Below are 11,975 nucleotides of genomic sequence, written 5' to 3'. Positions count from 1 at the left end.
CACATCACGCTCTTGGACTCATATCAAACAACACATCAAGCACTGCAAGCTCTCCTTTACTATAACAAATACTACGCAATGTATTCCAGATGTGAACCACACATTCGAATGCTCGACGACGAGAGCTCGGAAGAGAAACCGTGTCGGAATTGCCCCAACTCCAACCCTAACGGCACTTATCTGGTGTTCTTCTAGAGAATCACCTTTTCTTTACGCTGCTCATTCTCACGTGTGATCAGTCTACAAAAGTCGTCTGCTGCAATTGATCTACACCTTTGAAGTTCCCCGATGCGAGTCATCAAGCGGATGATGACCAAATATCATGTCAGCAGCGTCATCTCTTCTGCCCTGCGGTCGTTCGGTCCGAAGCTAGGGCGATGGCACAAGTGGGACTGATGATGATAATAATGATAACCTTGGAATAGTAATAATAACAACAATAGGGCGTTTCAGACGAAAACATGAACAGGTGAATTTCTGATTGGCGAGAGAGAGAGAGAGTGTGTATGTGTATGTGGACGGGTGTCGTGTGTGCGCCAGAGGGGGTCTTTTTTCTCTCCGGCCGGAGATGGACCAGGACGATGGACGGGTGCGATCGAAGATTCCCCTTCTACGCCACAGAGGAGGGAGATGGGAGAAGAGAGAGGTGTCTGTGGCTGATCTCCATGATATTGTCACTAGGAGGACACAGCAATGTACACACACTCTCTCGTCATTCGGCTTTTCGACATGTGCAGCAAAATGACAACAGGACATAAGGATGATCGTATGCCGGCGGGCCCTTTGCATAGGTAGCTTCGACATGCCTAGGCACACACACACACACACACACACACACACACATCCGTGGTTGGGTTGGGTTTGTCCTGGACCACCACACGCGCGGAGAATTATCGAGACGAAGACTACCATCCAGCACGGCTGCAGCACAACACAGCATAGTGCAGTGGATGGTGTTTGTCTGGCAACTGCATAGGCAGTGACAGCAACAGCAGCAACGAGCATAGGCCACCATTAATACATGCACCCGGGCACACAGCACGATGTGCGACCGGCGATAGAACGAGCCGCGCGCACACACGACGACGACGAATGGAGAATTTTCCGCAAGAGAAAACCCATTTTCCCTCGATGCGATGATCGTCGTCGTCGTCCAGTCCATTCCATCATCATCATCATCACCATCGTCGTCGTCGTCATCCAGATCCCCAAGAAGCCCTTCTCCCATGACGACGATGATGATGACAGGTGCAATTTCGAGATTTCGATGCGCGCCGCCCGCCCACCGACCGTCGTCCGTGCGTGCGTATTGGCACGCCAGGCAACGCCTGCTCCGCTATGACCATCATTTCGACGTCGATGACGTGCACGACGGTCGGCGGCTCTCCTTTGGAGAAAGAACCACGACGATGATGATGATGATGATGCGGAACCTTTTTATGGGTACGGGCAGAGGGATCGTCGTTTTTCTAGTTTGTTGGCAGACAGGTGTTCGTTCGTTCGTTCGTTCATTCATTACCATTATGTGGATAGTCGCTGTGCTGATCCTTTGGGGGTGGAGCTATCGCCACTGATGATGAGAGAGACGGAGAACAAGCTACCTGCCTGGGTGGCATTGAGATTTTTTTCCTTGGACGCAGGTGTCGTCATCGGAGATTCTCCTGAGCCCAGATGAGGCGCAGGCGCAGGCGGAGGAGAGGAGGAGGGAGAGACGGGCGGGGCGTGCCAGAAAGGCTTGTTCCAAATCTCCACCAAAGTTGGAAGTGCACTGTACAAGGGAGAGAACAGCTCCCGGCCATTACGCAAGCCCGTCAACGTTGGACCCCATGCCTTTCTCTTCCTCCGGTACGCTTTCTCACCGTCTCGCCTCTACCGCCTAGATGAGAGATGGGAATTAAGCTATCGGATAGCCTGCGATGAAACGTGGGAGCTATTGGATCTGCGAGATTGTCATGGCAATGGCACGACATTCCCCTCGCCCGTGTGTGATGTCCTTGTCGTGACCATGAAAGAGGCGTCTGCGAGCAAAACGCACACAGCATCCGATACTGCTGGCGTGTGCGGTCGAGATGATGATGAAGAAGAAGACGATGACGATGATGTGGGAGAGGCGCGCGCGTAAAACTGGTCTCGAAGCGACAGGGATGATTCCGTGGTCTCGTCATTCCGGCCGGCATTGACGCACAATAATAATAATAATAACGATAATGATAATAATAATGATAACAACAACAAGAGCTGGAGAATCTTCTACTATGTATGCGGAATGATCCATAATGATGCGCCTCCTCCATATTTGTCAAGTGTGGCTCAACACAACACACAGCACCAGCCATCCGAGACTTTCGGCTCATCACCGAAACCGACCAGCGGGAACTACTGTCACTGACTAACGAACGACCCGTCACCGAGTGAGATGATGATGAGCATCTGTATACATACACACATACACACATACACACATACACACATACCCGCTGGCACCTGGATATAGGCTGACTGGCCGGCCTCGTGGTTGTTTTGCGCGCACGAGTGGTGTCTGTCCCCTCTGGCGTGGCTATTACTTACCCACACGGGCTTTTTCTTTTCTCGCCCATCATCGTCTCAAGGGACGTATGTATCGTTCAAAGCCGAGAGTGCGCAGGTGATGAGACGACAACGACGACGACGACGACGACGACTCAACGTTGCCGTGGTGAGCGAATGGGCGAGTGAGCGATGAGTGGAGTGGAGTTGAGTTGAGTTGAGTGAACGAACGAACCTTGGCCCGAGTGCCTCCCTCCAGATCAAGGAAGGTGGTACTGCATGAACTCTCTGTTTCATATGTCAGTCGTCCATCCTTTGTGGCCCCATCTCCCGGAACAGTCACCCCTCCCGAATAATGCTATACAGCACTCCACACTCAACAGAAGGGAGACGGGGAGGGTTTGCTCGGAGAGGCGCTCTCTCCCGACGACAGTTCTGGTGTCGTCTTCCACATCCACATCCACATCGTGAATCGATAGAGACCATGTGAGATGAATGTGGGTATAGAATGGAGGAAGCTACATGGTGGTATACGGCGGCCACCGCTCCTTGTACCTACTACTACTTACCTAGGCGCGGAATTGGCTGCGACTAGGGCAACTCTGCGTCTGTGTCTGTGTCTGTGTGTCTGTGTGTTGTGTGTTGTGTGTGTTGTGTGTGAAAGTCGGGGGAGGAGGCGATGGGATGGATAGCCAGGTAGGTACTAGGCATTGCCCAGGTGGTGGATGGATTATCCAAGAATTACGTCAATTCGTGCAAGCCAAAATTCCCACCAAGCTCCCTCCTCCATCCAAGGCCAGTTCCTGCTTTTTTTTGGTGCTGGCCCTGGCACTGGCACTGGCACACTGACGCTCGCACGCTGTGTGGGTGTGTGTCTATCCATGATGATCTAATTGTTGCTGCTGCTGTTGCTGCTGCCATTGCCCTCTGCCCGTCAAGGTCGCTGCTATTTACTTCTACCCTTCACCTGCCTTCTCCTCCTCCTCTTCCTCTTGCTTTTCCTTTCCACAAACAAACAGAGATACCCCAATCCCCCCCAAACTATTCCCACGATTGCTTTGATTCCTATTCGCATAATACCCAAAGATACCCCATTAGCGATATTGTAATTTGTACGTTGGCCCTCGAACTTCCTACGACTGCGCGCAAGAACAGAACCTGCTTTGATCTGATCGCCCGGCCATTCTCGCTCGACGAGATCCTCACTTGGCGAGATCGGGTACAGCGGCGTCTGCGCGCATTCACCTCCTCCTCTCAAACGGTTACTGACCAAATTCGTGCGCACAGAAAACGGCCGTCATGAGTTCCTCAAAGAGCGTTAACGTTCCCGTTGACCCCAAGGTCAAGGAGCGCGATGTCAATGCCAAGCTGCAATTGTACGGCATCTACTCCGGTACGTGGCATCTCTTCATCTCCACCCAGCCGGCGGAGCAGAGAGCAGCTCTTGCCTGTCTCGAAAGCTCTCCAGAGCTGTTGAATTGCCCCAGAGGAGGGACAGTGGAAAACTACGAAAACGTGCCTGAGACCGAGAAACTGACGCGCATCTCCTCTACAGCCTTCGCCCAGGGCAAGGTCCCCTCCAACAAGCAAATCGACGTCGCGTTGAACTCGGCGCTCGAGTGGCAATACCTCAACAAGCCCGACCCCAAGCTGTCCGCTGACGGCAAGAAGCTCGTCGCCGACCTCAAGGATGTCATCGAGCAGTCGAAGCTCCTCCTCCTCTCCAAGAACCACGGTGATCTCCTCCAGGACTTCATCTGGCAGACTCAGAAGATCAGCGCCGCTGACGCGCCCAATGTCAACACTCCCCTTGACAAGGACACCGCCCAGCAGCACGGTCAGCAGGCGCTCGAGGGTCTTCGCACTCTCGGAACGCTTCTCATCACCAACGGTCAATTCCGCAAGCTTTGTAAGTCTTTCTTTCGCGGTCACCATCAGCGCTGAACCACAAACTGACTGGATGGTTCTAGTGAGCGACGCCTCCGTCCTCATCCGTGACATCGCTGGCGATGCCGCAGTCAACACCGCCAACGTAGTCAAGCCCAACGAGGACCAGCTTGCCACCCTCGACAAGCCTGCCGAGGACAACACCTGGCACGACGCCCCCGATCTCTCCAAGGAGAAGATCGCCAACCAGATCAAGGCTGCTCTCCCTATCGGCAAGAAAGACGTCGATCAGGCGGTTGGTGACGCCTCAGCGGCTGCCCACCCCGACGGCTCGCGTGACCCCAACGCCGTCGCTGAGCAGGCCCAGAAGGACGCCAAGGCTGGCGGTCAATCCGTTGACCCCGTCGCTGGTGCCAAGGCAGCCAAGGACACTCTGTTGAGCAAGGTTGACGACGACAAGGTCGAGGAGGCCAAGCAGAACGCCCGCGAGTACCGCGAGAAGACCCGCGAGTACTTCAAGGGCAAGTTCCCCAAGGACCGCCGGGAGCAGACCATCTACCGCCTGAAGAAGATGATTGTCGAGATTCAGGGACACTCCGACTACCGTCAAGCCATTGACACCCTCCTCCGCCTGGCCGAGGAGTACGCTGGACACACTAAGACTATCACCCAGCAGGGCACTGCCGCCGTCCAGGACACCCGCAGCAAGTCTCACTTGCAGCAGGCCGAGACTGACTTGAGGACTCTCCTCGAGCGTTTCGCCAACAGCACCTCGTTCGATGACCTGTTTGCCTCCATCAACCAGATCTACACCGACGCGGACCGCGACCCTGAGCTCAAGAACTGGTTCAAGAGCATCGATGCTTTCATCCGCAAGTCCCTCCAACAGCAGGGCTACGTCCTCCAGGACGAGTCCGAGGAGGAGTGGAACAAGCTCTACGACCACGGCAACTACCTTCTCCGCGAGAAGTACAAGGCCCACACCGACCGCGTCGCCGATGAGTTCAAGTTCATCGCCAACCAGTTCGAGGCCGACTCCCAGAACAAGAGCTTCGCTGCTGCCTTCGACCGTCTGTTCAAGGACCTCGGCAACGATGACAACGGCAAGCCTGAGTTCAAGCCTCATTTGGTTAAGGACTTGACCGATGTCCTCCTCCCGGCCTTCTTCGAGAACGTCCGCTACATCCCGATCCCTCGCATCGAGTACAGCGACCCTACCATTGACGCCGTTGTCGAGAACCTCGTCATCGAGGGTGACAACCTTGCCCCCAACCAGCTCGAGTTCGGCAGCGACAACTTCTGGCGATGGGGCCGCAAGAACGTCGAGAGCTACAACAAGAACAAGGTTCTGTTGTCCGTCTCCGGCGTCCAGGCCGACCTGCGCGACGTCGCCTACTACGTCAAGAAGAAGGAGGGTTTCCCGGGTATCACCGACAAGGGTGTCGCTGACATCTTCCTCGGTGGCTCTGGCTTCAGCTTCAAGGTCGCCCTCGAGACTGCCGACAAGAAGGACCGCCAGCACTTCTTCAAGATCACCAAGGTCTCCGTCGACGTCAAGAACCTCAACATCAAGCTGAAGCAGTCCAACCACAAGCTTCTGTTCAGCATCGCCAAGCCGCTCCTCACCAAGGTCCTGCGCCCCGTCCTGGAGAAGGTCCTCGAGAAGCAGATCCGCGACAGCGTCAACCAGGCCGACGCCTTCCTCTACAGCATCCAGAAGGAGGTCGACCGCGCCATCGAGGAGGCCAAGAACAACCCCGACCCGGAGAACCTCCAGAACATCTACCAGCGCTACGCCACCGCCTTCCAGCAGCAGATCAACAAGGCCCAGCGCAAGAAGGAGGAGGTCAAGGCCTCGGCCGCCGACAAGGAGGTCAACATCGCCGTCACCCAGCACGACAGCATCTTCAAGCACATCTCGCTGCCCGGCGGCATCTCCTCCAAGGCCACCGAGTACCGCGACCTCGCCGCCAAGGGCGACAAGTGGGAGTCCCCCGTCTTCTCCATCGGCTCCGCCTCCGCCACCACCAACCTCCCCAAGGCCGCCGACCCCGTCCGCAAGCCCCACACCGCCGGCGGCCAGGTCCTGACCGGCGGCCCCGCCGCCAGCTCCTCCGCCAGCTCCGGAGGCCTCGCCTCGGGCTTCGCCAGCACCACCGCCACGGACGGCATCGCCAACCAGCTCGGCGCCGCCGGTCCCACCAGCCCGCCCGTCCTCCCCCAGGGCGCCATCAACCCCATCATCGGCGCCGGCCAGACCCTCTAAGCGATGACCGCTCGACGATGATGTGAAGGGAAGCGAGAAAGAGACGGAAGAAGCGGAAGTAATGAACGCGAGAGCGAGAAAGAGAGATTAAAGAAAAAAGTTTTCCTTTGTCGAAGAAGTTTTTTGAGAGCAGATTGGCATATGATACCACTACTACCCGAACGGTTGTGTTCCGCCTCTACCTGCACACATCGCGTCCTCTGATTGTCTCTCACACGCGCGCGCGCGACAGATAATCGTTGATCGAAATGAATGATCATTTTTCCTCTGATCTCGACTCTCACCTTTTCTCCTCTTCTCCGTGCATTGTTTCGTCTCATGTTTAGAGGCGTATGCGTATGTGTGTCTTCGGAACCTGATGCTCGAGTCTCACCATTATTATTAATATCATCATCAGAAAGAGAGATAGATCGTGTAGTATCAGTGGCGGCATCCCTCCTCGACCACATCCGAAATACTCCATGGAGTTTGTATGCTCCCTCTCTGACCGTTCCAAGTAACGTCATTCCAAGTATAGGTACCAAATAGGAGGTGTTATTATATAGGAAGGTATCACATAGGGAAGTTCCGTCTGATGAGGAACAGAAGAGAAAAGCCGGGGCATCCATTCATTCCTCTTGGTTTGTCCGTGAGTGAGTTAGTGGGTGAATGAATGAATCGGCCGGCCTCTACAGAGAAAGTCGACGTCGCTGGGGTTACCCCAAATACAAACGGGCGTCCCTCCGCGATGCGATGGGCGGCGGGCTGGTCGTGGAGCGGCTGGTCGTCTCTGCCTGCCTGCCTTTCTTTGTTTGGCCCTTGCTGCTGCTGCTGGTGGTCTGGCCTCGATCCTTCCTCCAATGTGTTTGCTCGTTGGAATGCCTCTCGGATGGGATCGCGATGGGCAAAAGGAAAGCCATGGCATCTCGGCCGGTCAACTCGAGCGGTTGTGTCGGCGGAGACGGACGGGCTATATAATTCATGCTTCCCTCATGGCGGCGGCGCTGGAGCCGACAGAGCGGAGAGGCTTCGACGACGTCCTCGTCCTCGTCCACTCTCTCTCATTATATGTTATATAGGTAGGATGCTTTCCATCTCGTCTCCCGGTAATATAGCATCATCAGGGTCAAAGCCAGGCGGTAGGTTTGAGATGATCTAAGCCTTAGATCTTATCCTCCGAGATCGAACATCTGCACATCTCCAGCTGAACGGCATATATGCTCCGAGGGACGCATTCGATAAAGCATCACTCTCGAACACACTTCGATAATTGTTACATACGATCGAGAACTGATCAGCAGCATGATGCATCATCCCGATCGACGCGTTGCACTGGTGCAGCGCCGTTATGGAAGAACCACGTTGGCAGGCGAGAACTTGCATGCCTACCAACGGCCGAGACCAGAGATGATCGGGAACCCGCCCATAAGGCTGTAGGGATATCACCGGGTCAGCCTTGTCGACGACCATGGGAAACAACAAGATGAGCGATACTGCCTTTCCCGGGCAATAAAGAAAAACAAATCGGGAGGGATTCTTGCATCTTTACACCCGCGCGGCGAGGATTTCCCTCCTATCTCTCCGCTCACGATTCCTCCTCAACCGCTTTGCTGTGGGTGTGTTCTATTTGATGACCGATATGTCATGCTGATTCCTTCTGAGCAATCATCTCTCTTTGGCCTTGTCGGCGAATCAATCCTCGCCGGGAGGACAGACACACGTCAACCGGGACTTTCCTGCCTGCTTCGCCGTCATTCATCATCATCTTTCTCCTCGTTACGACTCTGTGCGAGCCGAGCACGACGTCAACCACATCTGTCATCCTGAAGATCATCATCACCATCATCTTGACAACCGTTCAAGAACACGGCACCTCTGCAGTCCCATGATCTCTCCACTCGCTTGAACCTCCGAGACCTTTCATCATCGTCGTAATTCGACATGGCATCCCTACGTGGCAAGAGCGCCAGCGACGAAGGAACTCCTCGAATGAGCGAGAAATCCACCCCGAACAACCACAACTCCGAATATCGATTACCAGCGTTTGAAATCCCTGGCCTCTTCTCCTCCGACACAGAATCCCCCTTCACGAGGACAGCTCGACATCTCGCTCGACAGAACCGTGCTCTCTCCCTGGGCGACGATTCAAGATGGGACGACGACGACGATGACGGCGACCCCAGCGTCACTGCTCTCCCTGCAATATACAGCGGCAACAGCAGCAGCGGTCACAGTCGACCGCGACAGCCATCGGCGGTCGGCCTCCTCGAACATCCCGCCCACAGGGACAGCAAAAGCATCCAGGTCTCCTCCGTCGAGATCGCCCACCATCGCGAATCGTCCGCTTCACATACCGCGCCGCTCCTCCCTCCCACGCCTTCAGACGCCGAAAAGACCGCTCTGGTCTCCACCAAGACCACCTCTCTCGGCAACGACCCCAGCGACGACGATGACGACGACGGAGACCTCCCCGAACTCCACCGCGTCGAACCCCTCAACATCTCCCTCTTCCACGAGATCCTCTTCATCGGCGTCGTCATCATGGCGCAGTTCCTCGCCCTCGCCGGCCTCGGCCAATCCATCGCCCCGATGGCCATCATCGCCGAAGACCTCGACGTGCCGGGGAACCCGGGCCAGCAGGCCTGGTTCGCCGCGGCCTACAGCTTGACCGTGGGCACCTTCATCCTGATCTCCGGCCGCATCGGCGACATCATGGGCCACAAGCGCATCTTCATCTTCGGCTTCTTCTTCCTCGGCACCTGGTCCGCCTTCGCCGGCTTCAGCGCCTACACCCACCGGCCCGTCTTCTTCGACGTCTGCCGCGGCTTCCAGGGCATCGGCGCCGCCCTCCTGGCCCCCAACGCCCTCGCCCTCCTCGGCCGCGCCTACCCCCCCGGGATCAAGAAGAACATCGTCTTCTCCCTCTTCGGCGCCATGGCGCCCTGGGGCTTCGTCCTGGGCGCGCTGTTCGCCTCGCTGTTCGCCCAGTATTCCTGGTGGCCCTGGGCCTTCTTCAGCTACGCCATCGCCGCCTGGCTGCTGGCCGCCTTCTCCCTGCTCGTCATCCCGAAATCCCTCGCCCACGACGCCCAGCTCGCCGGATCCCCCTCCTCCTCCTCGTCGTCGTCGGGGAAGGTCCACTTCGACTACACCGGCTCCGTCCTCGGCGTGACGGGCCTCGTGCTGGTGAACATCGCGTTCAACAACGGGCCCCTGTACGGCTGGGGCACCGCCCACGTCTACCTCGTGCTGATCTTCGGGGTCCTCGCGCTCGTCGCCTTCGGCTGGGTGGAGACCCGGGCCATCTCCCCGATCCTGCCCGTCAAGGCCATGACCAGCACGGTCACATACACCATGGCCCTGGTGGGGATCGGCTGGGGCTCCTTCGGCATCTGGATCTACTACTCCTTCCGCTTCCTGCTCGAGCTCCGCGGGGAATCGCCGCTCGCCGTCTCGATCGAATACCTCCCCGCCATGATCTGCGGCCTCCTCGCCGCCGGCGTCACCGGCTTCATGCTGACCCACACCCCCGTCGCCTTCACCATGATGATCGCCATGGTGGCCTTCTTCCTCGGCCAGCTGATCACCGCGACCCAGCCCGTGGGACAGACCTACTGGGCGCAGATGTTCGTCGCGATCCTGATCATGCCGTTCGGTACGTACCCCCCCTCCTTTCGGTCTCCGTCCCGTCCACCCCGACTGACTGGAATTCTCCGTTGTTTTTCTTCTCATAGGAATGGACATGTCCTTCCCCGCCGCCACCATCATCCTGTCGAACCACATGCCGCGCGAGCACCAGGGCCTGGCCGCCAGCCTGGTCAACACGATGGTGAACTACTCGATCAGCATCGCGCTGGGCATCGCCGGCACCGTCGAGGTCGCCGTCAACCGCAAGGGCGCCGACGCCACCCCCGACGACGTCATGATGGGCATCCGCTGCGCCTGGTGGTCCGGCGTCGTGTTGGCCGCCGTCGGCGTCATCCTCGGCGCCATGTTCTTCGGCAGGAAGTTCCTCGCCGAGGGATGGAAGGTCATGGAGCATTGAGCCGTGGGCGCAATCACCATTTGATTGATCGATTGCTCCGCGCCGGCGGGGATTTCTGGATCGGGGGGACTTTTTCTTTGGGGGGACTGATTTCATCTCTGCCGCGCGCGCGCTCTCTCTCTCTCTCTCTCTTTCTCCCATGGAGGAGGAGGATGGGGCCGCGATGATGGCGTATGCGTGTAATGTCGGGAGATGACTCTCGTTTGGTTTCTGAAGAATGATGGGCTGGTGTTTCGGGTGTCCGTGACGGACGGAGGGACGGGAGGATGTATATATACCCCTGGATTCGATTACGATCCGACCTATCTCTTTTTGGAAAATTCCGAATTCTCTGCTTCATCTGCTCCTCTCGACTCTGGTGAAGCGAACCTGTTCAATGGCGAGAAAGCAGGATGACGGAGAGGGAGACCGGTAAGGAGCAGGTGTTGGTCATGGTTATCACATTTATCTAGGTCTGTCTGGGCACCCATCTCCCGATGACATCTCCGCAGGAGACAGAGATTTTGCTTCACATATACGTCGACAAGCCTGCTCACCCAACGACACGACGATAGTCCATCCCACAAAATGAGGCTCGATCAGCGATCGACAGGTCAACCCCACCTGAGTCCCGCCCTCTCCGACCCTTCGCCCGAGACGATTGAACGACAGCAGCAGCGACACATACATCAGATCTAATTCTGGAGGATTTCTCGACCAAACGCTTCTCAGGTCGGAAAAAGTCTCGAGTCGCTCGCTGGCGTCTGCGACTGGGAAAACATATGCTCTGTAGTAAAATTTATTGGGTGAGTCTCATCGCCCTTCGAAGGTGAGAGTAGGTTGGCACTGCGGGGTTCGCTCATCATGAACGAAAACTGCTCGTTGCGTTGGACGGCCGGTGGCGACGAACGTCTATCACCGCCCGATGGTCTGTCGTTGTCGCGTGTCCTATACCGCCTGGACGATGGCGAGAGGAAGAAAGCCCAGCTACGTCCGCGTTTTGGACAGACGGTGTCGTGCAATGGATTTCCGTCTTTGTGCGTGGAGTCGCAGGCCCCCTTGCATTCGCAGGCGCAGAGGACTACATCATTTTCGCTAGGAGAGCTTCAGTGGCTGGCGATTGGCCACCTGTTGGAGAGAAGGTTGAATGCGTTTGTGTCGTACAAGCCAGGGAATGCCGTCAGCCCCAGCTTTATTGATGCTGCTCGACGGTGATCTGCTGCATATCGATACCAGCGACCATATTCATTAAGAATGTCGTTCGTGATTTTGAAGCCGCATGCACACGTCCTA

The 11,975-nt window shown here is 56.6% G+C and overlaps 4 protein-coding genes across 4 annotated transcripts; 2 read left to right on the top strand and 2 right to left on the bottom strand.

Moving 5' to 3' along the window:
* Positions 1-282: 282 nt before the first annotated feature.
* K489DRAFT_63553 (uncharacterized protein) lies at positions 283-1,175 on the bottom strand. Its single transcript, XM_033608785.1, has one exon. The coding sequence runs from the start codon at positions 1,003-1,005 to the stop codon at positions 370-372; it is 636 nt and encodes a 211-aa protein (XP_033457025.1). The 5' UTR covers positions 1,006-1,175; the 3' UTR covers positions 283-369.
* A 491-nt stretch (positions 1,176-1,666) lies between these two features.
* K489DRAFT_63557 (uncharacterized protein) lies at positions 1,667-2,630 on the bottom strand. Its single transcript, XM_033608786.1, has one exon. It carries the CDS (start codon positions 2,454-2,456, stop codon positions 1,812-1,814), a length of 645 nt encoding a protein of 214 aa, XP_033457024.1. The 5' UTR covers positions 2,457-2,630; the 3' UTR covers positions 1,667-1,811.
* Positions 2,631-3,813: 1,183 nt separating this feature from the next.
* Positions 3,814-6,848, top strand: K489DRAFT_383542 (uncharacterized protein). Its single transcript, XM_033605629.1, has 3 exons — positions 3,814-3,919; positions 4,082-4,435; positions 4,497-6,848. Exons 1-3 carry the CDS (start codon positions 3,826-3,828, stop codon positions 6,677-6,679), a joined length of 2,631 nt encoding a protein of 876 aa, XP_033457023.1. The 5' UTR covers positions 3,814-3,825; the 3' UTR covers positions 6,680-6,848.
* A 2,312-nt stretch (positions 6,849-9,160) lies between these two features.
* Positions 9,161-10,640, top strand: K489DRAFT_296907 (uncharacterized protein; the record flags this gene model as incomplete). Its single annotated transcript, XM_033600326.1, has 2 exons — positions 9,161-10,313; positions 10,393-10,640. Coding segments are annotated over 2 exons (1,401 nt in total), but the record flags the coding sequence as incomplete, so codon positions are not given.
* Positions 10,641-11,975: the final 1,335 nt, after the last annotated feature.

This window comes from Dissoconium aciculare, assembly GCF_010015565.1.
Source record: "Dissoconium aciculare CBS 342.82 unplaced genomic scaffold K489scaffold_12, whole genome shotgun sequence".
NCBI lineage: Eukaryota > Fungi > Ascomycota > Dothideomycetes > Mycosphaerellales > Dissoconiaceae > Dissoconium > Dissoconium aciculare.
This window is presented reverse-complemented; position numbering and strand designations above follow the sequence as displayed.

What these genes read in the sequence shown, in the direction of transcription:
- K489DRAFT_63553 (XM_033608785.1), bottom strand. Translation starts at nt 1,005, where the DNA reads ATGCTCGTTGCTGCTGTTGCTGTCACTGCCTATGCAGTTGCCAGACAA.
- K489DRAFT_63557 (XM_033608786.1), bottom strand. Translation starts at nt 2,456, where the DNA reads ATGTGTGTATGTGTGTATGTATACAGATGCTCATCATCATCTCACTCG.
- K489DRAFT_383542 (XM_033605629.1), top strand. Translation starts at nt 3,826, where the DNA reads ATGAGTTCCTCAAAGAGCGTTAACGTTCCCGTTGACCCCAAGGTCAAG. An exon ending in ATTGTACGGCATCTACTCCG is followed by an intron (nt 3,920 to 4,081) that starts GTACGTGGCATC and finishes TCTCCTCTACAG; the next exon opens with CCTTCGCCCAGGGCAAGGTC. An exon ending in CGGTCAATTCCGCAAGCTTT is followed by an intron (nt 4,436 to 4,496) that starts GTAAGTCTTTCT and finishes GGATGGTTCTAG; the next exon opens with TGAGCGACGCCTCCGTCCTC.